At 46.3% G+C, this 22,983-nt stretch overlaps 1 protein-coding gene across 1 annotated transcript in view; it reads right to left on the bottom strand.

Moving 5' to 3' along the window:
• Positions 1–22,983, bottom strand: part of LOC130115333 (collagen alpha-1(IV) chain-like) — a 204,537-nt gene that overhangs the window by 27,081 nt on the left and 154,473 nt on the right. Inside the window, exons 41-47 of the mRNA XM_056282942.1 lie at positions 21,520–21,567; positions 21,167–21,352; positions 17,063–17,193; positions 13,542–13,614; positions 10,489–10,560; positions 6,976–7,101; positions 6,159–6,257 (exon numbers count right to left, since the gene is read on the bottom strand). Of these exons, the coding sequence (XP_056138917.1) occupies positions 6,159–6,257; positions 6,976–7,101; positions 10,489–10,560; positions 13,542–13,614; positions 17,063–17,193; positions 21,167–21,352; positions 21,520–21,567 (735 nt within the window). The remainder of the gene's footprint in view (positions 1–6,158; positions 6,258–6,975; positions 7,102–10,488; positions 10,561–13,541; positions 13,615–17,062; positions 17,194–21,166; positions 21,353–21,519; positions 21,568–22,983) is intronic.

Genomic DNA, 22,983 nt, shown 5'->3' with positions numbered 1-22,983 from the left:
GTGTCCTCACCTGACTGCAGGTGTCCCCACCATTATAAACAATACAGTGTCCTCGCCTGACTGCAGGTGTCCCACCCTTATAAACAATACAGTGTCCTCGCCTGACTGCAGGTGTCCCACCCTTATAAACAATACACCTGCAGTCAGGTGAGGTCAGGTGAGGACACTATTGCTTATAAGGGTGGGGACACCTGCAGTCAGGTGAGATTGAAGAGGTCTCTTAGATGATGATGAAACGTATCTGTCAGTAAATGTTGTGTCCAGATGAGGTGCTTCACCATCTTGGAGCATCAGTAGAAGGAGCGTCAGCAGAAGGAGCATCAGTATGAGAAGCATCAGTAGGAGGAGCGTCAGTAGGAGGAGCTTCAGTAGAACCAGCATTAGTAGGAGGAGCGTCAGTAGGAGGAGCATCAGTAGAAGGAGCATCAGTCGGGGGAGCGTCAGTAGAAGCAGCGTCAGTAGGAGGAGCGTCAGTAGAAGGAGTGTCAGTAGCAGCAGCATCAGTAGAAGGAGTGTTAGTAGGAGGAGCATCAGTAGGAGGAGCATCAGTAGGAGGAGCGTCAGTAGAAGGAGCATCAGTAGGAGGAACATCAGTAGAAGGAGTGTCAGTAGCAGCAGCATCAGTAGAAGGAGTGTTAGTAGGAGGAGCATCAGTAGGAGGAGCATCAGTAGGAGAAGTGTCAGTAGGAGCAGCATCAGTAGAAGGAGTGTTAGTAGGAGGAGCATCAGTAGGAGGAGCATCAGTAGAAGTGTCAGTAGGAGGAGCATCAGTCGGAGGAGCATCAGTAGAAGCAGCGTCAGTAGGAGGAGCATCAGTAAGAGAAGCATCAGTAGGAGGAGCGTCAGTAGGAGGAGCGTCAGTAGGAGGAGCGTCAGTAGGAGGAGCGTCAGTAGGAGGAGCTTCAGTAGAAGCAGCGTAAGTAGGAGGAGCGTCAGTAGGAGGAGCATCAGTAGGAGGAGCGTCAGTAGGAGCAGCGTCAGTAGAAGGACTGCTGTTGAGCCTCCACACCGGATATGCAACTGCTGTTTATTTAAGTATTTAACAAAGAGGTGGAAAGACGTGATCCACTGTGGTGACCCCTACCAGGAGCAGCTGAGAATAGTAGTGGTGGTAGTTTATTTAACAGTTTATCTGTCCTTCTTTCCCTACACCAGCCCAGCCCAGACCCCTACCAGGAGCAGCCAGACCCCTACCAGGAGCAGCTGAGAGTAGTAGTGGTGGTAGTTTATCTAACAGTTTATCTGTCCTTCTTTCCCTATACCAGCCCAGCGCAGACCCCTACCAGGAGCAGCCAGACCCCTACCAGGAGCAGCTGAGAATAGTAGTAGTGGTGGTAGTTTATATAACAGTTTATCTGTCCTTCTTTCCCTACACCAGCCCAGCCCAGACCCCTACCAGGAACAGCTGAGAGTAGTAGTGGTGGTAGTTTATTTAACAGTTTATCTGTCCTTCTTTCCCTATACCAGCCCAGCCCAGACCCCTACCAGGAGCAGCCAGACCCCTACCAGGAGCAGCTGAGAGTAGTAGTAGTGGTAGTTTATTTAACAGTTTATCTGTCCTTCTTTCCCTACACCAGCCCAGCCCAGACCCCTACCAGGAGCAGCTGAGAGTAGTAGTGGTGGTAGTTTATTTAACAGTTTATCTGTCCTTCTTTCCCTATACCAGCCCAGCCCAGACCCCTACCAGGAGCAGCCAGACCCCTACCAGGAGCAGCTGAGAGTAGTAGTGGTGGTAGTTTATTTAACAGTTTATCTGTCCTTCTTTCCCTATACCAGCCCAGCCCAGACCCCTACCAGGAGCAGCTGAGAGTAGTAGTGGTGGTAGTTTATTTAACAGTTTATCTGTCCTTCTTTCCCTATACCAGCCCAGCCCAGACCCCTACCAGGAGCAGCTGAGAGTAGTAGTGGTGGTAGTTTATTTAACAGTTTATCTGTCCTTCTTTCCCTACACCAGCCCAGCCCAGACCCCTACCAGGAGCAGCTGAGAATAGTAGTAGTGGTGGTAGTTTATATAACAGTTTATCTGTCCTTCTTTCCCTACACCAGCCCAGCCCAGACCCCTACCAGGAGCAGCTGAGAGTAGTAGTGGTGGTAGTTTATTTAACAGTTTATCTGTCCTTCTTTCCCTACACCAGCCCAGCCTAGACCCCTACCAGGAAAAGCTGAGAGTAGTAGTGGTGGTAGTTTATTTAACAGTTTATCTGTCCTTCTTTCCCTACACCAGCCCAGCCCAGACCCCTACCAGGAACAGCTGAGAGTAGTAGTGGTGGTAGTTTATTTAACAGTTTATCTGTCCTTCTTTCCCTACATCAGCCCAGCCCAGACCCCTACCAGGAGCAGCTGAGAGTAGTAGTGGTGGTAGTTTATATAACAGTTTATCTGTCCTTCTTTCCCTACACCAGCCCAGCCCAGACCCCTACCAGGAGCAGCCAGACCCCTACCAGGAGCAGCTGTGAGTAGTAGTAGTGGTAGTTTATTTAACAGTTTATCTGTCCTTCTTTCCCTACACCAGCCCAGCCCAGACCCCTACCAGGAGCAGCTGAGAATAGTAGTAGTGGTGGTAGTTTATATAACAGTTTATCTGTCCTTCTTTCCCTACACCAGCCCAACCCAGACCCCTACCAGGAGCAGCTGAGAGTAGTAGTGGTGGTAGTTTATATAACAGTTTATCTGTCCTTCTTTCCCTACACCAGCCCAGCCCAGACCCCTACCAGGAACAGCTGAGAGTAGTAGTGGTGGTAGTTTATTTAACAGTTTATCTGTCCTTCTTTCCCTACACCAGCCCAGCCCAGACCCCTACCAGGAACAGCTGAGAGTCGTAGTGGTGGTAGTTTATTTAACAGTTTATCTGTCCTTCTTTCCCTACACCAGCCCAGCCCAGACCCCTACCAGGAACAGCTGAGAGTAGTAGAGGTGGTAGTTTATTTAACAGTTTATCTGTCCTTCTTTCCCTACACCAGCCCAGCCCAGACCCCTACCAGGAGCAGCTGAGAGTAGTAGTGGTGGTAGTTTATTTAACAGTTTATCTGTCCTTCTTTCCCTATACCAGCCCAGCCCAGACCCCTACCAGGAGCAGCTGAGAGTAGTAGTGGTGGTAGTTTATTTAACAGTTTATCTGTCCTTCTTTCCCTACACCAGCCCAGCCCAGACCCCTACCAGGAGCAGCTGAGAATAGTAGTAGTGGTGGTAGTTTATATAACAGTTTATCTGTCCTTCTTTCCCTACACCAGCCCAGCCCAGACCCCTACCAGGAGCAGCTGAGAGTAGTAGTGGTGGTAGTTTATTTAACAGTTTATCTGTCCTTCTTTCCCTACACCAGCCCAGCCTAGACCCCTACCAGGAACAGCTGAGAGTAGTAGTGGTGGTAGTTTATTTAACAGTTTATCTGTCCTTCTTTCCCTACACCAGCCCAGCCCAGACCCCTACCAGGAACAGCTGAGAGTAGTAGTGGTGGTAGTTTATTTAACAGTTTATCTGTCCTTCTTTCCCTACATCAGCCCAGCCCAGACCCCTACCAGGAGCAGCTGAGAGTAGTAGTGGTGGTAGTTTATATAACAGTTTATCTGTCCTTCTTTCCCTACACCAGCCCAGCCCAGACCCCTACCAGGAGCAGCCAGACCCCTACCAGGAGCAGCTGTGAGTAGTAGTAGTGGTAGTTTATTTAACAGTTTATCTGTCCTTCTTTCCCTATACCAGCCCAGCCCAGACCCCTACCAGGAGCAGCTGAGAATAGTAGTAGTGGTGGTAGTTTATATAACAGTTTATCTGTCCTTCTTTCCCTACACCAGCCCAGCCCAGACCCCTACCAGGAACAGCTGAGAGTAGTAGTGGTGGTAGTTTATTTAACAGTTTATCTGTCCTTCTTTCCCTACACCAGCCCAGCCCAGACCCCTACCAGGAACAGCTGAGAGTCGTAGTGGTGGTAGTTTATTTAACAGTTTATCTGTCCTTCTTTCCCTACACCAGCCCAGCCCAGACCCCTACCAGGAACAGCTGAGAGTAGTAGTGGTGGTAGTTTATTTAACAGTTTATCTGTCCTTCTTTCCCTACACCAGCCCAGCCCAGACCCCTACCAGGAGCAGCTGAGAGTAGTAGTGGTGGTAGTTTATTTAACAGTTTATCTGTCCTTCTTTCCCTACACCAGCCCAGCCCAGACCCCTACCAGGAACAGCTGAGAGTAGTAGTGGTGGTAGTTTATTTAACAGTTTATCTGTCCTTCATTCCCTACACCAGCCCAGCCCAGACCCCTACCAAGAGCAGCCAGACCCCTACTAGGAACAGCTGAGAGTAGTAGTGGTAGTTTATATAACAGTTTATCTCTCCTTCTTTCCCTACACCAGCCCAGCCCAGACCCCTACCAGGAACAGCTGAGAGTAGTAGTGGTAGTTTATATAACAGTTTATCTCTCCTTCTTTCCCTACACCAGCCGAGCCCAGACCCCTACCAGGAGCAGCTGAGAATAGTAGTAGTGGTGGTAGTTTATATAACAGTTTATCTGTCCTTCTTTCCCTACACCAGCCCAACCCAGACCCCTACCAGGAGCAGCTGAGAGTAGTAGTGGTGGTAGTTTATATAACAGTTTATCTGTCCTTCTTTCCCTACACCAGCCCAGCCCAGACCCCTACCAGGAACAGCTGAGAGTAGTAGTGGTGGTAGTTTATTTAACAGTTTATCTGTCCTTCATTCCCTACACCAGCCCAGCCCAGACCCCTACCAAGAGCAGCCAGACCCCTACTAGGAACAGCTGAGAGTAGTAGTGGTAGTTTATATAACAGTTTATCTCTCCTTCTTTCCCTACACCAGCCCAGCCCAGACCCCTACCAGGAACAGCTGAGAGTAGTAGTGGTAGTTTATATAACAGTTTATCTCTCCTTCTTTCCCTACACCAGCCGAGCCCAGACCCCTACCAGGAGCAGCTGAGAATAGTAGTAGTGGTGGTAGTTTATATAACAGTTTATCTGTCCTTCTTTCCCTACACCAGCCCAACCCAGACCCCTACCAGGAGCAGCTGAGAGTAGTAGTGGTGGTAGTTTATATAACAGTTTATCTGTCCTTCTTTCCCTACACCAGCCCAGCCCAGACCCCTACCAGGAACAGCTGAGAGTAGTAGTGGTGGTAGTTTATTTAACAGTTTATCTGTCCTTCTTTCCCTACACCAGCCCAGCCCAGACCCCTACCAGGAACAGCTGAGAGTCGTAGTGGTGGTAGTTCATTTAACAGTTTATCTGTCCTTCTTTCCCTACACCAGCCCAGCCCAGACCCCTACCAGGAACAGCTGAGAGTAGTAGTGGTGGTAGTTTATTTAACAGTTTATCTGTCCTTCTTTCCCTACACCAGCCCAGCCCAGACCCCTACCAGGAACAGCTGAGAGTAGTAGTGGTGGTAGTTTATTTAACAGTTTATCTGTCCTTCATTCCCTACACCAGCTCAGCCCAGACCCCTACCAAGAGCAGCCAGACCCCTACTAGGAACAGCTGAGAGTAGTAGTGGTAGTTTATATAACAGTTTATCTCTCCTTCTTTCCCTACACCAGCCCAGTCCAGACCCCTACCAGGAACAGCTGAGAGTAGTAGTGGTAGTTTATATAACAGTTTATCTCTCCTTCTTTCCCTACACCAGCCCAGCCCAGACCCCTACCAGGAGCAGCTGAGAATAGTGGTAGTGGTGGTAGTTTATATAACAGTTTATCTGTCCTTCTTTCCCTACACCAGCCCAGCCCAGACCCCTACCAGGAGCAGCTGAGAGTAGTTTATTTAACAGTTTATCTGTCCTTCTTTCCCTACACCAGCCCAGCCCAGACCCCTACCAGGAGCAGCTGAGAGTAGTTTATATAACAGTTTATCTGTCCTTCTTTCCCTACACCAGCCCAGCCCAGACCCCTACAGTGCAGAACAAACCCGCAGGCCGCCTACCAAAGGCTGTGAGACGTCTGCCAGGTTAGCGATAGAGTTCATCTAAACTACCAAACACATGGACTTTAACAGTAAAACATGACTTACCACATACACAACTGTCCAGAACTCGGTGTTTAACAGCATGCACAACTTGACAGGATGCAGAAGTTTACAGTACATAGTATTTTCTATCATCCTTTTAGCTATTTACACATAAATACAAGGCTTTTCACAGTATGGGATATCTGACTGGTCTTTCTGTACCTTGTGGTCCAGGGAGACCTCTCTCTCCTTTTGACCCGTGGAATCCAGGCAGACCAGCTGGTCCCTCTGGACCGGTACCACCCCTCGGGCCCTGCACACCTGGAGTGAAAACACACACACGCACACACAAACCATGTCACCCTATACTTGTGGGGACCCCTCATTGACGAAATTCATTTCCTAGCCCTGAACCCTAACCTTAACCATCATGACTACACACCTGACCTTAGCCTTACCCTAACATTAACCCTAACCTAATCCTAATTCTAACCTTAACCCTAACCTAATCTTAATTCTAACCTTAACCCTAACCTAATCCTAATTCTAACCTTAACCCTAACCTAATCCTAATTCTAACCTTAACCCTAACCTAATCTTAATTCTAACCTTAACCCTAACCTAATCCTAATTCTAACCTTAACCCTAACCTAATCCTAATTCTAACCTTAACCCTAACCTAATCCTAATTCTAACCTAAACCCTAACCTAATCCTAATTCTAACCTAAACCCTAAACCCAAGTCTTAATCCTACAATGGACCATTTCCATCACAGGCATCCACAAACTGTCCCCAAAAGGTAGGTGGTTACAGGTTTGTTCCATCCTAGTGAGGACCAAATGCCTCCATTAGGATAGAAAAACCCGGTACACACACACACACACACACACACACACACACACACACACACACACACACACACCTGATCCTCTGTGCCTAGTCACCTGTCTCTCCATACACAATAATCTAATGTGTACAATTTACATCTACACACACAGAAACCTGATCTGTTCATTCCACCTCTTCTTCCACTGATACCTGAAGGGCCAGGTCTTCCAGGGGCCCCTAGCAGCCCCAGCTCCCCGTTAACACCCAGGGGCCCCACTGATCCTTTGTCTCCTGGCAGCAACACCAGCTCTATAAAGAAGTCTCTCCCCGCCGCCCCTGCAGAGGAAAGATAACTTCAGTTACCAACCTCGCCAGGTAGCACTACTGTTGTTTAACACGGGCTGTACTGCTTTGCGGTAGCATACTATTGTGTAGCATACTATTGTGTAGTAAACCCAGCCACTGAGGATGCACAAGCCAGTACATCCTTAGTGCCGGTCCCAAGCCCGGACAAATGGGGAGGGTTGCGTCAGGAAGGGCATCTGGCGTAAAATCTTTGCCAAATCAAATATGTGGATCATAAATCAGATTTCCATACCGGATCGGTCGAGGCCCGGTTTACCAACGACCACCGCCGGTACTGTTAACCAGCAGGGTGCCGGTGGAAATTATGCTACTGTTGGGCGAAGGAGAAGGAGAGGGGGAAGGCATGTCCAGAGGCAGCGGGAGAGGAGGAAGGGTAGGAGTGTGGAGGTGAGAGTCGGAACTTTGAATGTTGGCACTATGACTGGTAAAGGGAGAGAGCTGGCTGACATGATGGAGAGAAGAAAGGTAGGCATACCTTGGAGTATCGGAGGTGGGTTCAAACTCTTCTACCATGGTGTGAATGGGAGGAGAAATGGGGTAGGGGTCATTCTGAAGGAAGAGTATGTCAAGAGCGTGCTGGAGGTGAAGAGAGTGTCAGACAGAGTGATGAGTATGAAGCTGGAAATCGAAGGTGTAGTGCTGAATGTTATCAGCACATATGCCCCGCAAGTTGGGTGTGAGATGGACGAGAAAGAAGAATTCTGGAGTGAGTTGGACGACGTGGTGGAGAGGAGAGGAGGAGGAGAGAGTGGTGATTGGAGCGGACTATAATGGACATGTTGGTGAAGGGAACAGAGGTGATGAGGAGGTGATGGGTAGGTATGGTGTCAAGGAGAGAAATGTGGAAGGACGGATGGTGGTGGATTTTGTGAAAAGGATGGAAATGGCTGTGGTGAATACATATTTCAAGAAGAGGGAGGAACACAGGGTGACGTACAAGAGTGGAGGAAAGTGCACACAGGTGGACTATATCTCATGTAGAAGGCGCCATCTAAAAGGGATTGGAGACTGCAAGGTGGTGACAGGGGAGAACGTAGCTAGGCAGCATCGGATGGTGGTCTGTAGGATGACTTTGGAGACCAAGATGAGGAAGCGAGTGAAGACACAGCCGAAGATCAAATGGTGGAAGTTGAAGAAGGAAGACTGTTATGTGGAGTTCAGGCAGGAGGGAAGACAGGCACTGGGTGGTAGTGAAGAGTTGCCAGATGGCTGGACAACCACTGCAGAAGTAGTGAGGGAGACAGCTAGGAAGGTACTTGGTGTGTCATCAGGACAGAGGAAGGAAGACAAGGAGACTTGGTGGTTGAATGAGGAAGTACAACAAAGTATACAGAGGAAGAGGTTGGTGAAGAAGTGGGATAGTCAGAGAGATGAAGAAAGTAGACAGGAGTACAAGGAGACGCAGCGTAAAGCAAAGAGAGAGGTGGCGAAGGCAAAGGAAAAGGCGTATGGTGAGTTGTATGACAGATTAGACACTAAGGAAGGAGAAAAGGACTTGTACCGATTGGCTAGACAGAGGGACCGAGCTGGGAAGGATGTGCAGCAAGTTAGGGTGATCAAGGATAGAGATGGAAATGTGCTGACAAGCGAGGAGAGTGTGCTGAGAAGGAGGAAGGAGTACTTTGAGGGGCTGACGAATGAAGAAAATGAGAGAGAGAGAAGGTTGGATGATGTAGGGATAGTGAATCAGGAAGTGCAGTGGATTAGCAAGGAGGAAGTGAGGGCAGCTATGAAGAGGATGAAGAGTGGAAAGGCAGTTGGTCCTGATGACATACCTGTGGAGGCATGGAGGTGTTTAGGAGAGGTGGCGGTGGAGTTTTTAACTAGATTGTTTAACACAATCTTGGAAAGTGAGAGGATGCCTGAGGAGTGGAGAAGAAGCTCGCTGGTACCGCTTTTCAAGAACAAGGGTGATGTCCAGAACTGTAACAACTACAGAGGTATAAAGTTGATCAGCCACAGCATGAAGATATGAGAAAGAGTAATAGAAGCTAGGTTAAGAGGAGAGAAAGAGTAATAGAAGCTAGGTTAAGAGGAGGAGAGGTGATGATCAGCAGCAGCAGTATGGTTTCATGCCATGAAAGAGCACCACAGATGCGATGTTTGCTTCGAGAATGTTGATGGAGAAGTATAGAGGAGGCCAGAAGGAGTTACATTGTGTCTTTTTGTATTTAGAGAAAGCATACGACAGGGTGCCGAGAGAGGAGGGGTGGTATTGTATGAGGAAGCCGGGAGTTGCAGAGAAGTATGTAGGAGTGGTGCAGTATACGTATGAGGGAAGTGTGACAATGGTGAGGTGTGCGGTTGGAATGACAGATGGGTTCAAGGTGGAGGTGGCAGAGTTGAAGATGATAAGATTTTCAGTGGGAGTGATGAAGAAGGACAGGATTAGGAACGAGTATATTAGAGGGACAGCTCAGGTTGGACGGTTTGGAAACAAAGCAAGAGAGACACGATTGAGATGGTTTGGACATGTGTGGAGGAGAGATGCTGGGTATACTGGGAGAAGGATGCTGAACATGGAGCTGCCAGGGAAGAGGAGAAGAGGAAGGCCAAAGAGGAGGTTTATGGATGTGGTGAGGGAGGACATGCAGGTGGCTGGTGTGACAGAGGAAGATGCAGAGAACAGGAAGAGATGGAAACGGATGATCCGCTGTGGCGCCCCCTAACGGGAGCAGCTGAAAGTAGTAGTAATAGTAGTAGTAGTAGTAGTAGTAGTAGTAGTGGTAGTGGTAGACTTTTGTATAGTACAATTTGTACTGTTGTGTTGTGGTCCTATTGTTTAATACAAGCTGTGCAGTTACCCGTGCTGCTATTGTGTAGGGTGGGTTGTCCTGCCCTTTATCCATCCATGAATGCATGGATGGATGGAAGTTGTCCAGGTTCTTTGTAGTACAACTGTACTGCATGTTGCATCACATCTACATTATTGTAGTAGACAGACACAGGCCACTGCATGATGTAATGTGATTTGTGTATTTGGCCTTTGTAGTTTTCATTGGGACTACTGAGTCTTGACTTCCCCTACAACGCTGGTGGAAACAGAGCATAAGTGTGCACATGACTCCCTCCTGGCACAGCGCAGCTGGCAGCGGCCTCATCACTCCGTCAACGTGTCAGTGGACAAAAGGTAGAACTTGTCTGTTGTGTATGTATTGTACTTGATGAAGCTACGTAGTCCTGCAGCAGTTTCCTGCATATTTAACAAAGTATTCGGACATATCAGTAGTATTGTGCCTCAGAGGTCAACAGACTACTGTTAAGTACAGGTAGTAGGACTGTGTAGTACTTCTGTTATCTCAGTGTTGTCAGGTAAAACAGAGTTGTGTCATGGGTTGATGTTATTTGGTTTGGTACCCGGCTTCCCAGGGGGTCCAGTAGCTCCAGGAGTACCACGTTCTCCTGGCTTTCCAGGCTCCCCCTTCTGGCCTGAAACGCAGGCAAACAAAACACACACACACACACACACACACACACACACACACACACACACACACACACACACACACACACACACACACACACACACACACACACACAAACACACACACACACACACACACACACACACACACAAGTGTTGTGAGTTCTCTGATCTTTATGATAACAAAGCTGTGTCCATGCTGTGTCTGTGTCTGTACCACAACAGTATTTGTCAGGACAATTGATGAGGTGTCAGTAATATCACATGATCAGAGTCACAACACTTGATGAGGTGTCAGTAATATCACATGATCAGCATCACAACACTTGATGAGGTGTCAGTAATATCACATGATCAGCATTCTTGGTGTAAACCCCTAAAGTCTTTCTTCATAATGGACTTGGTGATGTGATATCGAGAGACTGAAACTGACCACTTGTCTCTGGGCTCCATATACACTGTACCGGGGTGTAGACATGCTTACTATGTCTGAATCCAGGACCAGGTCTGTTCTCTGTCACATTTAGGTTGACTTACTATGTCTGAATCCAGGACCAGATCTGTTCTCTGTCACATTTAGGTTGACTTACTATGTCTGAATCCAGGACCTGATCTGTTCTCTGTCACATTTAGGTTGACTTACTATGTCTGAATCCAGGACCAGATCTGTTCTCTGTCACATTTAGGTTGACTTACTATGTCTGAATCCAGGACCTGATCTTTTTCTGTCACATTTAGGTTGACTTACTATGTCTGAATCCAGGACCAGGTCTGTTTCTGTCACATTTAGGTTGACTTACTATGTCTGAATCCAGGACCTGATCTGTTCTCTGTCACATTTAGGTTGACTTACTATGTCTGAATCCAGGACCTGATCTTTTTCTGTCACATTTAGGTTGACTTACTATATCTGAATCCAGGACCAGATCTGTTTCTGTCACATTTAGGTTGACTTACTATGTCTGAATCCAGGACCTGATCTTTTTCTGTCACATTTAGGTTGACTTACTATGTCTGAATCCAGGACTAGGTCTGTTTCTGTCACATTTAGGTTGACTTACTATGTCTGAATCCAGGACCAGATCTGTTCTCTGTCACATTTAGGTTGACTTACTATGTCTGAATCCAGGAGCAGATCTTTTTCTGTCACATTTAGGTTGACTTACTATGTCTGAATCCAGGACCAGGTCTGTTTCTGCCACATTTAGGTTGACTTACTATGTCTGAATCCAGGACCAGGCCTGTTTCTGTCACATTTAGGTTGACTTACTATGTCTGAATCCAGGACCAGGTCTGCTTCTGCCACATTTAGGTTGACTTACTATGTCTGAATCCAGGAACAGGTCTGTTTCTGTCACATTTAGGTTGACTTACTATGTCTGAATCCAGGACCTGATCTTTTTCTGTTACATTTAGGTTGACTTACTATGTCTGAATCCAGGAGCAGTTCTGTTCTCTGTCACATTTAGGTTGACTTACTATGTCTGAATCCAGGAGCAGATCTTTTTCTGTCACATTTAGGTTGACTTACTATGTCTGAATCCAGGACCAGGTCTGTTTCTGCCACATTTAGGTTGACTTACTATGTCTGAATCCAGGACCAGGCCTGTTTCTGTCACATTTAGGTTGACTTACTATGTCTGAATCCAGGACCAGGTCTGCTTCTGCCACATTTAGGTTGACTTACTATGTCTGAATCCAGGAACAGGTCTGTTTCTGTCACATTTAGGTTGACTTACTATGTCTGAATCCAGGACCTGATCTTTTTCTGTTACATTTAGGTTGACTTACTATGTCTGAATCCAGGAGCAGTTCTGTTCTCTGTCACATTTAGGTTGACTTACTATGTCTGAATCCAGGACCTGATCTTTTTCTGTTACATTTAGGTTGACTTACTATGTCTGAATCCAGGAGCTGATCTTTTTCTGTTACATTTAGGTTGACTTACTATGTCTGAATCCAGGAGCAGGCCTGTTTCTGTCACATTTAGGTTGACTTACTATGTCTGAATCCAGGACCAGGTCTGTTTCTGTCACATTTAGGTTGACTTACTATGTCTGAATCCAGGACCAGGCCTGTTTCTGCCACATTTAGGTTGACTTACTATGTCTGAATCCAGGAACAGATCTTTTTCTGTCACATTTAGGTTGACTTACTATGTCTGAATCCAGGGCCAGGTCTGTTTCTGTCACATTTAGGTTGACTTACTATGTCTGAATCCAGGAACAGATCTTTTTCTGTCACATTTAGGTTGACTTACTATGTCTGAATCCAGGACCAGGTCTGTTTCTGTCACATTTAGGTTGACTTACTATGTCTGAATCCAGGACCAGGTCTGCTTCCGCCACATTTAGGTTGACTTACTATGTCTGAATCCAGGACCAGGCCTGTTTCTGTCACCTTTAGGTTGACGGTTACCTTTCTAGGCCACATTTGAATGAATGATGATAGTCTTAAAAGCAGAGCTATAACACTTTTCTTCATTTAACCGAATATTGGTATAGTCTTTATTGTCCCGCGGGACATTTTTTTTCACAGCCAGTACATGCACAGAAACATACAGATGACCACACCCAACGTACAGATGAACATAGTATAGCTACATAAACATACAACATCCACTCACACCTACAGATAAGTCTGGCTCTATGCTGGGTCAGCCAGGACATACGTAGTATGTATAGGGTCATAGTACGTATAGGGTCGTGGTGTGATTGTGCAGAATAGCAGTATGGGGTGTAGGATGGGGTTGAGAATGAGCAGGACAAAGGTGTGGAGGTGTAGCATGGAGGTATATTTGTGTAGGTAAGGGTGGACAGGCCATGCCTGCTGCATGGCTAGTTCAGATACTTTCTGGCGACGGTAGTCCAGATGACATCTTAAAAAGGACAAGATGGAGGGCCGGGGAAGACCATTTTCAGATCAAACAGATGGTAAACAATCACGGGAACATAAGCAAAGCAGTTCTTTCTGAGTGGTGACTTACCAACAGGTCCTACGCTTCCAGTGACTCCCATCATTCCTTTGGGCCCTGGGATCCCAGGCCGTCCATCTTGACCCTGAAAAAAACAACAACAGCAAAACCCATGAACCAGTGAAACCACTTTAAAAGGCTGACATTGGGTACATCTACACAGACAGACATTCATACACTGCTGTCTCCGCAGATACTGTGACACTGTCATGGTGACACTGTTATGATGGCACTGTTATGGTCACACTGTTATGGTCACACTGTTATGGTGACACTGTCATGGTCACACTGTTATGGTGACACTGTTATGGTGACACTGTTATGATGGCACTGTTATGGTCACACTGTTATGGTCACACTGTTATGGTCACACTGTCATGGTCACACTGTTATGGTGACACTGTTATGATGGCACTGTTATGGTCACACTGTTATGGTCACACTGTTATGGTCACACTGTTATGGTGACACTGTTATGATGACACTGTTATGGTCACACTGTTATGATGACACTGTTATGGTGACACTGTTATGGTGACACTGTTATGATGGCACTGTTATGGTCACACTGTTATGGTCACACTGTTATGGTGACACTGTTATGGTCACACTGTTATGGTGACACTGTTATGGTGACACTGTTATGGTCACACTGTTATGGTTACACTGTTATGATGGCACTGTTATGGTCACACTGTTATGGTCACACTGTTATGGTCACACTATTATGGTGACACTGTCATGGTCACACTGTTATGGTGACACTGTTATGATGGCACTGTTATGGTCACACTGTTATGATGACACTGTTATGGTGACACTGTTATGATGGCACTGTTATGGTCACACTGTTATGGTGACACTGTTATGGTCACACTGTTATGGTCACACTGTTATGGTCACACTGTTATGATGGCACTGTTATGATGACACTGTTATGGTCACACTGTTATGATGACACTGTTATGGTGACACTGTTATGATGGCACTGTTATGGTGACACTAATATGATGGCACTGTTATGGTCACACTGTTATGGTCACACTGTCATGGTCACACTGTTATGATGGCACTGTTATGGTCACACTGTTATGGTCACACTGTTATGGTCACACTGTCATGGTCACACTGTTATGATGGCACTGTTATGGTCACACTGTTATGGTGACACTGTTATGGTGACACTGTTATGGTCACACTGTTATGATGACACTGTTATGCTTACACTGTTATGACACTGTTATGGTCACACTGTTATGGTCACACTGTTATGGTGACACTGTTATGATGACACTGTTATGGTGACACTGTTATGGTCACACTGTTATGATGACACTGTTATGCTTACACTGTTATGACACTGTTATGGTCACACTGTTATGGTCACATTGTTATGGTGACACTGTTATGATGACACTGTTATGGTCACACTGTTATGATGACACTGTTATGATGACACTGTTATGGTCACACTGTTATGGTCACACTGTTATGGTGACACTGTTATGGTGACACTGTTATGATGGCACTGTTATGGTCACACTGTTATGGTGACACTGTTATGATGACACTGTTATGGTGACACTGTTATGGTCACACTGTTATGGTCACACTGTTATGGTGACACTGTTATGGTCACACTGTTATGGTGACACTGTTATGATGACACTGTTATGGTGACACTGTTATGGTGACACTGTTATGGTCACACTGTTATGATGACACTGTTATGGTGACACTGTTATGATGACACTGTTATGGTCACACTGTTATGATGACACTGTTATGATGACACTGTTATGGTCACACTGTTATGGTGACACTGTTATGGTGACACTGTTATGGTGACACTGTTAGGGTCACACTATTATGGTCACACTGTTATGATGACACTGTTATGGTCACACTGTTATGGTGACACTGTTATGGTCACACTGTTATGATGACATTGTTATGGTCACACTGTTATGATGACACTGTTATGGTCACACTGTTATGATGACACTGTTATGATGACACTGTTATGGTCACACTGTTATGGTGACACTGTTATGGTGACACTGTTATGATGACACTGTTAGGGTCACACTATTATGGTCACACTGTTATGATGACACTGTTATGGTCACACTGTTATGGTGACACTGTTATGGTGACACTGTTATGATGACACTGTTAGGGTCACACTATTATGGTCACACTGTTATGATGACACTGTTATGGTCACACTGTTATGGTCACACTGTTATGGTTACACTGTTATGATGACACTGTTATGGTGACACTGTTATGGTCACACTGTTATGGTCACACTGTTATGGTCACACTGTTATGATGACACTGTTATGGTGACACTGTTATGATGACACTGTTATGGTCACACTGTTATGATGACACTGTTATGATGACACTGTTATGGTGACACTGTTATGATGACACTGTTATGGTGACACTGTTATGGTCACACTGTTATGATGACCCTGTTATGATGACACTGTTATGGTGACACTGTTATGGTGACACTGTTATGGTCACACTATTATGGTCACACTGCAACTGTTGAACTGGTCATGAGGAAGTCTTGATGCTGCTCAGTAACCCAGGTAAGAACATCACAGAAGGTTGAATCAGTTCATCTGGACACAACCTTTACTGACATATGTTTCATCATCATCTGCTAAGAGACCTCTTCAGTCTCACCTGACTGCAGGTGTCCCCACCCTTATACACAATACAGTGTCCTCATCTGACTGCAGGTGTCCCCACCCTTATAAACAATACAGTGGCATAACGACCGCAAGCAATGGCCAGTTTCATATGCAAATATGAAACCAACTGTGACGTGACATGAGCCAACGCAATAGTTGGCCTTCATCGCCGCTAGTCGGTTTGGTGTGTCTGGGCCCTTACAAAGCTTTGACTGGAACATCGCCCAGTCCTCTGTGAATGGAACACATGGGCACTTAACTCTAGTTAATGCTCACACCCATATGTGCATATGAATCTGGTCGATGGTTTCTCTTGTGAGGTAATAGTATTACACTGCATTATGTATAAGGGTGGGGACACCTGCAGTCAGGTGAGGACACTGTATTGTTTATAAGGGTGGGGACACCTGCAGTCAGGTGAGGACACTGTATTGTTTATAAGGGTGGGGACACCTGCAGTCAGGTGAGACTGAAGGGGTCACCTACAGATGATGATGAAACGTTTTTGTCAGTAATTGTTGTGTCCAGATGAACTGGTTCAACCTTCGCTGGTTTTCCTACCTGGATTATTGAGCAGCATCAAGGCATGTGAATGACATGAGTACATGGGTCATATATGGCTTCTTCCCAAGTCACACTCTTTTTCTTTTTTTTACTTGTAGTTCTGCCGTGTTTTTTCCAGGCTGGCTCGAGGCATCAAGCCGCATTTTCTTTTTACTGATCGAAAATTCATCTCCCACTAACATACCAGAAAAAGCCCTGAAAGTTGTCGACCATTTTGAAGTTTACAGATTAACTGGATATCTGTACTACATTGGAACTGACCAGCAGGCCCGGGGAACCAGGCTCTCCATGGAAACCAGTTATTCCCAGCAGGCCCATAGCACCCTTATAGCCCTTCTCTCCTTTGATACCGGGACCCGGAAGGCCTGGGGCGCCACGAGGTCCCTGCTTCCCTGCAGACACAGGAAAAGAAAAACATCAGTATAAGCACGCACACACGCACACACACACACACGCACACACACACGCACACACGCGCACACACACACACGTGTAGTAAGTAGATATAGAGAAGAGATTTAGATGTTTGAGAACAATGATGTACAGTGTGAACCGACACAAAAGGGAAAGTTCACTTGTGGTTTTGTGTATCTGCAGACTGTACTGATGAGTACTGTAAGCAACTGAAGCAGTAAAGTCTTCAGTGTGTACTGTATTGATGGTGTTATCCTGCTCACAGATTTTTTCCCATAGTGTCTACATGTACCAGAATGCATTGTGCGCTAGCTTCTGTATTGTCATCATGTCTACCATGGAAATCATAGTTTAGCCAACAGAATTAGGATGTTTTTTGTTTTTTTTTAACAGCGTGATTAGAGTAGATTAGAGTAGTACAACAACAAAAAATACAGCCAAATTTAGTCACAATACATTACTTGGTGGCCAGAAAAAAACAAAAACAAAAACAACAGTTTCACTGCCATTCACGACATGCAGAAACGATCGCCATGGTTGCATGGTTTAAATATGCCTCACATGGCTGCATGGCTTAAATATACCTCACATGGCTGCATGGCTTAAATATACCTCGCATGGCTGCATGGTTTAAATATACCTCGCATGGCTGCATGGTTTAAATATAACTCACATGGCTGCATGGTTTAAATTTACCTCACATGGCTGCATGGTTTAAATTTACCTCACATGGCTGCATGGTTTAAATATACCTCACATGGCTGCATGGTTTAAATATACCTCGCATGGATGCATGGTTTAAATATACCTCGCATGGATGCATGGTTTAAATATACCTCGCATGGATGCATGGTTTAAATATACCTCGCATGGATGCATGGTTTAAATATACCTCGCATGGATGCATGGTTTAAATATACCTCGCATGGCTGCATGGTTTAAATATACCTCGCATGGCTGCATGGTTTAAATATACCTCGCATGGATGCATGGTTTAAATATACCTCGCACGGCTGCGTGGTTGACACCGCCATCGGTGTTTAGGTGCAAGGGTGAATGTGAGGTATTAATTATAAAGTGCTCTGAGTGGCTTTTGGAGCTAGAAAAGGGCTATATAAAATGCATTCTGTTTAGGCTCAGTTGCTTTCAAACCCCAAAACATGCTATGCCAGAAGTTGGTCTACCCCAAGAATCGGGTCCCCCACCACAAACAGAGCAATATAATGTAGCTGTTAACTGCCAGGAGGATTGCCGTGACTCGTACATTGGGGAAACTAAACAGACGCTGGCCAAGAGGATGACACAACACAGGAGAGCTAACACATCAGGCCAGGACTCCACAGTCTACACCATCTACATGCCAGGACTCCACACTCTACACCATCTATAGGCCAGGACTCCACAGTCTACACCATCTATAGGCCAGGACTCCACAGTCTACACCCATCTACAGGCCAGGACTCCACAGTCTACACCCATCTAAAGGCCAGGACTCCACAGTGTACACCCATCTACAGACCAGGACTCCACAGTCTACACCCATGTACAGGCCAGGACTCCACAGTCTACACCATCTTCAGGCCAGTGGCCACTCTTTCAAGGATGAGGATGTGCACATCCTTGATAGGGAGGAATGCTGGTTAGTGGTCATGCCCATATTTGCATATGAAACTGGGTGTTGGTTTGGATCATTATATATTACATTACATTACAGTCATTTAGCTGACGCTTTTATCCAAAGCGACTTAAAATAAGTGCATCATTTAACGTAGGAGATCAGGAGAACTACTAGTCATCAGAGGTCATAAGAGCATCTAAACAAGCATCTAAGAGCAAAACCAGTGCTAAAGTAAAAGCGCAAGAAAGAGATTTATTTTTTTAATGCGTGAATATAATAAGTGCTAAGAACAAGTAACAGGGTAGTAGTTCTTAAAGAGGTGAGTTTTTAACCTGCGCCGAAAGATGGGCAGCGACTCCGCTGTCCTGACATCAGTGGGGAGTTCATTCCACCACTGTGGGGCCAGGACAGAAAAGAGCCGTGACCGGGTCGATCGGCAGCAGGGGCCTCTGAGCAACGGGGCAACCAGGCGTCCCGAGGCAGCAGAGCAAAGTGGTCGGGCGGGGGTGTAGGCCTTGACCATGGCCTGGAAATAGGAAGGAGCTGTTCCTTTCACTGCCCTGTAGGCTAGCACCAGAGTCTACTGGGAGCCAGTGTAGGGACATGAAAAGAGGAGGTGTGTGGGAGAACTTAGGGCGGTTGAACACCAGACGAGCTGCAGCTTTCTGAACAAGCTCCAGAGGTCTGATGGCCGACGCCGGGGCGCCAGCAAGGAGGGAGTTGCCGTAGTCCAGCTGGGAGATGACCAGAGCCTGGATGAGCACCTGTGCCGTCTCGTCGGTGAGGAATGGGCGAATCCTCCTGATGTTATAGAGGAGAAATCTGCAGGAGCGAGCAACCGATGCAACGTTTTCAGCAAAGGACAGTTGGTCATCCAGGATCACACCCAGATTCCTCACAGTCCGAGTTGGCATCACCACGGTGTTGTCAATGGTGATGGCCAGGTCTCGGTGCGGGCAACCTTTCCCCGGGAGGAACATCAGCTCTGTCTTGTCCAGACTGAGCTTCAGGTGGTGTGTCGCCATCCACTCCGAGATGTCAGTCAAGCACGCAGCAATGTGTGTCTCTACTTGTGTGTCAGAGGGAGGAAAGGACAAGATCAGCTGGGTGTCATCGGCATAATATTGTACCACTGTATTGTTTATAAGGGTGGGGGTACCTGCAGTCAGGTGAGGACACTGTATTGTTTATAAGGGTGGGGACACCTGCAGTCAGTTGAGACTGAAGAGGTCACTTAGATGAGTGATGAAACATATGTCAATAAAGGTTGTGTCCAGATGAACTAATTCAACCTTCTTTGAGCAGCCTGTTAACTTCAAGTCAGTCATCTTTCTTGCCATACAGAGCCTCAGCTAACCAACTGAAAGAAATATTAAAACAATATATTGTTACATACTATACTGATTGTAAAGTCCTGAGGGACTACCTTTTGTTGTTGGGCTGGACAAATAAAATGTGACTTGATGCCAACTATGGTAGACACGGGCATACATTATAAATACGTCCCCCCACATGTATCGGAGGCATGTGGTAGTGTGCAGCCCTCCCCAGATCAGCAGGGGCGGTGGAGCAGAGAATGGGATGGGGGGTAGTTGGCCAGACAGAATTGGGGAGAAGAAGGGGGGGGGGGTGATGTTCTACTACTTTTTACTCTTTGACTATTACTCCTGTCTCATGTGTTGCTTGATATGGTGCCATGTTCACTTTCATCCAGCTTGCACTCCTGCACCTATCACATGCAGGGGCACACTGAAGCATAAAGCTAAGCTACAGGATCTGTGAAATATTATGTACTTATTTATTTCCCACTGTGTAGTACTGAGTTTCATGCCTCACAGGAACTGGTCTTGTTGTCTAGTCTGTTACAATTGTCTTATTGTCCATACTTGCATATCAACTCAAACAATTTTTTTTGCTTTTTATGCTAATTATATTTAGTTTTTATATGTACACTTGTCTTATATCAAGTGTAAATGAAAAAAAAACACTAAATATAAGAATACCAAAACTAAATATAATTAGCATACACTTGTCTTATATCAAGCCCTGTGATGGACTGGCGGCCTGTCCAGGGTGTCCCCCCACCTGCCGCCCAGTGACTGCTGGGATAGGCTCCAGCATCCCCGCCACCCTGAGAGCAGGATAAGTGGTTTGGATAATGGATTGATGGCTGTCTTATATCAATGCACACATTTGTATATTGTTGTGTATGTGTATGTGTATGTGTATGTGTAGCTGAGAGCAACACATCAAGTCACATGTCTCCTATGTCATCATACTTAGCCAACACATAACTTATGTGACTGTACCAACTACACAAGGGTTAACATCACCTGTATGTCCCAGTGCTCCGTTGGGACCCCTGTCTCCTTTAGGACCTTCAGTACAGATGCCATCCCTGCCAGGGCTGCCAGGATTTCCTGCTGGGCCACCGACCCCTGGGGGTCCCATGTCTCCGAGGGGGCCCGGGGGCCCAGAAGGACCACAGTGTCCAGGGGTCCCCTCATCTCCCTCCAGCCCTAGAAGAGAGGTGAACGTCAGCCCATTACACTCTTGGCTTGATGGGTGTGGTCAAGCTGGCTCTTATGAGATCTTGTTGGGTCTGATCAAATGTTATGGGGTCTTGTTTGTTGTTGGGTCTTGACTGTTTGGTTTTGTCAGTATAGTTTAGTTCAGTGTGACTCACCAGGGTGGCCCATTTCTCCATCCGGTCCTTGAGCTCCAACTCCTGGCACTGATGAGACAGAACAACCAACCAGAACAAAGATAGATCTTGATCTTGATATGTCAGATGACACCAGTGAGTCCAGAAGAACAACACAACAAGGTCATGACAAAGCTTGAAGAGCCACTAACTACATACACTACATACAACCAACCATGACAGTGAGGTGTGTAGCTGTCATGTTTAATAATAATTACACATGCTCCCCTGTCTCTCTTAATACGTCTCTTCTTTGGACTCTGGATTTTCTTTCAAATGGCCACCATCTGATACCCTGTATGTTAGTCTAGAGACCACCTGCGACTAACACTAGTTTAGTCAAGCGTTTTCTGAACTTCATTCTTTTATTATGGGTGGATACCACGGACTTCTTACCCTTGGTGACATGCTTTCTGCCCTTGCACGTCTTGTTTTATCTCTGATTTACTATCCTCTGAGTCTGTTAATCTTAATCTGTTAAGTAGACAGCTCGTTTAGTCAGCCGTCCCTAAAGACACAATTGGTCTTTTCTGCGGGTGGGAAGCCGGATGTGGGCATGTGTCCTGGTCACTGCACTAGCGCCTCCTCTGGTTGGTCGGGGCACCTTTTCAGGGGGGGGGGACTGGGGGGAATAGCGTGATCCTCCCACGCGCTATGTCCCCCTGGTGAAACTCCTCACTGTCAGGTGAAAAGAAGCGGCTGGTGACTCCACATGTATGGGAGGAGACGTGGTAGTCTGCAGCCCTCCCCGGATCAGCAGAGGGGGTGGAGCAGAGACCGGGACGGCTGGGAAGAGTGGGGTAGTTGGCTGGATATAATTGGGAAGAAAAAGGGGGGAAGTCCAAAGAAAGGAGCCAGCTCATAATAAGGGGCATACTTCTGATGTGGTGTTGTGTGATCATGTTTGTCTTAGTAATACTGAGCAGCCAGATTCTAATGTGTCTGTGATGTTTCACACCCTGCTCACAAGCTGTCCACCTTCATCCCCGCTCTGTCTTTTACTTCCAGAGTCGTTTGTTTTGCTTCTTTTCTTTATTTACACATACGTACAAACATTTTAAAAAGATACAGTATATAATTAGAAAGAAGATGTGAAGGAGAATTGCCTAAAACCCCTCCAGGGGCTTGAAAAGAGACCTTCTCCAGGCAGCATACCACAGCAAACAGTTACAGCAGTGTGGTATGATGCACAGTTTGTATTTATCTGTCAACAACTCCAGACACGGCAAGAGATGAGACACAGTTCAGCACAGCACCCGGCAACAATGCATCCCATAAACACCCATGTTACACAAGTACAATGACTAGTACAACACACACACACACACACACACACACACACACACACACACACACACACACACACACACACACACACACACGAAGAACACTCACTCATGATACATGCAGGTACAGGTAGTCCCCGGGTTATGAATGCCTGATTCG

The sequence above is a fragment of the Lampris incognitus genome, chromosome 7 (genome assembly GCF_029633865.1).
Source record: "Lampris incognitus isolate fLamInc1 chromosome 7, fLamInc1.hap2, whole genome shotgun sequence".
In the NCBI taxonomy this organism is placed as follows: domain Eukaryota; kingdom Metazoa; phylum Chordata; class Actinopteri; order Lampriformes; family Lampridae; genus Lampris; species Lampris incognitus.
The sequence above is the reverse complement of the archived record's forward strand: the minus strand, read 5'-3'. Positions and strand labels throughout refer to the sequence as shown.